We start from the raw sequence: 2,981 nt of genomic DNA, 5'->3' as shown, positions 1-2,981 counted from the left end.
AAAAAAAAAAAGAAATCAGACTTATTACCAACAATGCAGAGAAAGACAACCATATTTAGATAATGTCCAAAATCTAATTCCTATTGTCATCAAATGGGCCCTTTTCCTTAGTCACACCTGCCATATTTAAATAAAGCATTCAAAATTAACATAACAAACATGTATCAAAGATTAACCAACTTAAAGATTTGTGCCAGTTGATTTTAAAAAACTAGGTGAGGGAAACTTGGTGACAAGCTTTATGTTCTGCATACTAAAGCAAAGACAGACTTGACCTACAAAATGAAGATAGGGTCAACTGTAACCAAAAAAACAGTATGCTTCCCCTGGTGGCCAATCAAGGAATGGAGAAGCCAGCCATAGAAGAGAAAAAGCCTGAAGAGAAGTGACTACCAAAAAAGGAAAATGTGGGGGAAGGGGAAACTATCAAAAAACGCTAACATGGATTTAAAACAAATATAATCATGGGTGTTAACTACATAAATTTAAGAAATTTACATCAACAAACCAAAACTCAGAAAACAAATTAGGAAAAACTCATTTATTTCCAAACTGCTCAAGAACTCACCCAAGACCCCCATTATTTTCACTTCCAAGTACATCCAGAGTTTAGTACCTTAATAACAGCTTAAGAGAAATCGCCTTTTCAAAGACCAGATCCTTGTAATTTTCTGCAGTCTTGTTTCCAAGGAAAAGCATTTATGCACTTATTTTTTCAAATAAACTAGTGTTTTAATTTACATGGAGAACCTCCATTTCTAAAACCCTCCAACCAGAGGGGACTGTTCACCTTTTACAAACATGATGCTCTTTTGAATTTTGTATCTTAAAACCCACGTCCTTTCAAACATTTTCTACACCAACAACCTTTAAAGACAGTGTTATAAAGAATGGGCTAAAATCTCACGCATTAAAATGTGACGAATTCCTTTGTCTGACAAGATTGTTCTTCTTCTACCACTTTAAATTTTCTTCCACACTGAATAGCAGTAGAAAGGGAAGTAAATGTGCCATTCTAGGGTGTAGGGATTTCTTGTAGGTGGAAATCATTTGTTAGGCTAAAGGTTCTAATGGTTCTACACTTTCACAATCTCTTCCTCCAGAAAAAAAAAAGGGAAATAAAGGAATTGCCCACATTTACAAAATAGGTCTTAAAATCGAACCGCCACACACGAGCCCCAAGCAGGCGTCCTCTAGAAAACATGCTTCTTTTATTAACTCATTTTGGGGTCGTTATTCTACTTGTCCTCAGGATAGGAGCAGAGTCAGGAGCCAGCAAGAGCCCGGGGGCTGGCGAAGGGGGGAAAGCATGTAGGGCAACACTGGGTAAGTGTTCTGAGAAAGGGGTCTCTGCGGATCTCCGCGGATCTCCTAAGTACGGGGCGCTCGCAGGACGCTAACTCTCCGGCACTGCCACCTCTACTCCCGGCCGAGGAGCAGCTCACCTGGACGCAAGGACCCCCACAGTCCCCAAAGCCAGGTGTGGCCGCCACCGGTGCCGCCTCCAGTCCTTGGAGGCGCAGGAGGGCAGCTGTACCGGCCCGACTGGGGGCGACCTGGGCCTCCCCCGTGTGCAGAGGCACGTTTGCAGAACACGCGTGTGCGTGTGTTCCTCCTCGTTCTCGCCCTGCTGTTCTCCCCGCGGACGGCAGGGCGAACACACACAAAAAGAAAAGTTGTCGATGTGCTCCCGCCCCTCGGGTTCCCCAAGGGCTGGAGAGTCTCACTCATCCCAGCCCCTCGGCCGTCGAGGGGCTCGGCGTGCGGTCCCCGGCCCGGAGGGCTACTCACCGGGGTCAAAGTCGGGCACCACCGCCTGGTACTGGGGTCCGACCCTCATGCCGCCGCCACCTGCGGGGGAAGGAGAGTACGGTGGTCAGCGGGGCCGCGGGACTGCAGGGGTCCGGGAGCCCGGGAGCCTGGGGCGGCTGCCACCTACCGTGCTCCTCGTCGCTGGACGAGCCAGAGCTGCCTTCCTCCCAGGAGTTGCTGCTGCTGTTGCCATTGGGTGCAGTCGCCACCAAACTTTTATTCTGGCCATTATTGGGGGCGGCGGCGGCCGAGGCGGAGGCGGAGGCAGGGACGGCCGGGGCGGAGGCGCGGGCGGCCGGGGCGGAGGCGGCCGAGCCGGCGGCGGCCGAGCCGGCAGCAGCTGAGGCGGCCGCGTTGTTCCTCCCTCTCCGCTTCCCTGAGACCTCGGGGCCCTTCTCCACCATGGCCGGCATCGACGGGGGCCGGGGCCGGGAGAAAGTGGCGGGGGCCCGCGGCTTCTGAGGAGGGGGCGCCGGGCCGAGGGGAGGGGGCGCGGGTGGGCGCGGGGCTGAGCGAGCGCGGCCGGAGCCCACGCGCGCAAGTTGGCGCGGGGGGAGGCCCGGACGGTCGGAGCGTGGAGCCGCTTCAAGCCCCCAACGCCAAACCCAGCGCAACTTTCGCTCTCATCGCCGCCCGCACTTCACTGGCACTAACTACTCCCGGAGCAGCGAGCGGGAGGGGCGGGGGGAGGGGCGGAGCTTGGGTGAGAGGAGGGAGGGCCGCGCGCAGCCCAACACAGCGCGCGATGGCTCCGCCCCCCGCGTTCCCATTGGCTCTTCTGGAATTCGGACAGTGAGCAGCGGCCGGGTTGGCTCTAGGCGCCTGTCCGTCTAGGGGCCCGGGGCGGGAGAGCGGGGAGGGGGAGGCTCTGGGCTTCCGTTGGTTAGGTTCGGTTGACGCGTATCGCCCACTGTACGTGGTTTGAGGTTTGCAATCTCTCTACGCCCCATGATCCATCTCTCTAGGCAATAGCGAGGAGTTAGCTGCCCTCCCTGCCCCTCCCCCTGCGGCGGCCCCCACCTCTCCTACCTCTGCGCGCCTCCCGCGTCCTCTGCCCCCACATTCTCCAAAGGCCCCCACCGAGCGTCCCGTCGGGTTTAAAAAGTAAAATGTGCAGACACGAGCATAGAAATTGAATGCAAGGTCGGGACTACTTTTCCCCTCGCGCG

General features: G+C 54.9%; 1 protein-coding gene across 1 annotated transcript in view; it reads right to left on the bottom strand.

The window, feature by feature from the left end:
• The window catches only part of RCOR1 (REST corepressor 1), a 162,099-nt gene extending 159,648 nt beyond the window's left edge, over positions 1 to 2,451 (bottom strand). The window contains 2 exon segments of the mRNA XM_012811080.2: positions 1,792 to 1,851; positions 1,940 to 2,451. Of these exon segments, the coding sequence (XP_012666534.1) occupies positions 1,792 to 1,851; positions 1,940 to 2,225 (346 nt within the window). The 5' untranslated portion in view covers positions 2,226 to 2,451.
• Positions 2,452 to 2,981: the final 530 nt, after the last annotated feature.

This window comes from Otolemur garnettii, unplaced genomic scaffold (genome assembly GCF_000181295.1).
Source record: "Otolemur garnettii isolate 467f Iridium unplaced genomic scaffold, OtoGar3 scaffold00149, whole genome shotgun sequence".
In the NCBI taxonomy this organism is placed as follows: domain Eukaryota; kingdom Metazoa; phylum Chordata; class Mammalia; order Primates; family Galagidae; genus Otolemur; species Otolemur garnettii.
The sequence above is the reverse complement of the archived record's forward strand: the minus strand, read 5'-3'. Positions and strand labels throughout refer to the sequence as shown.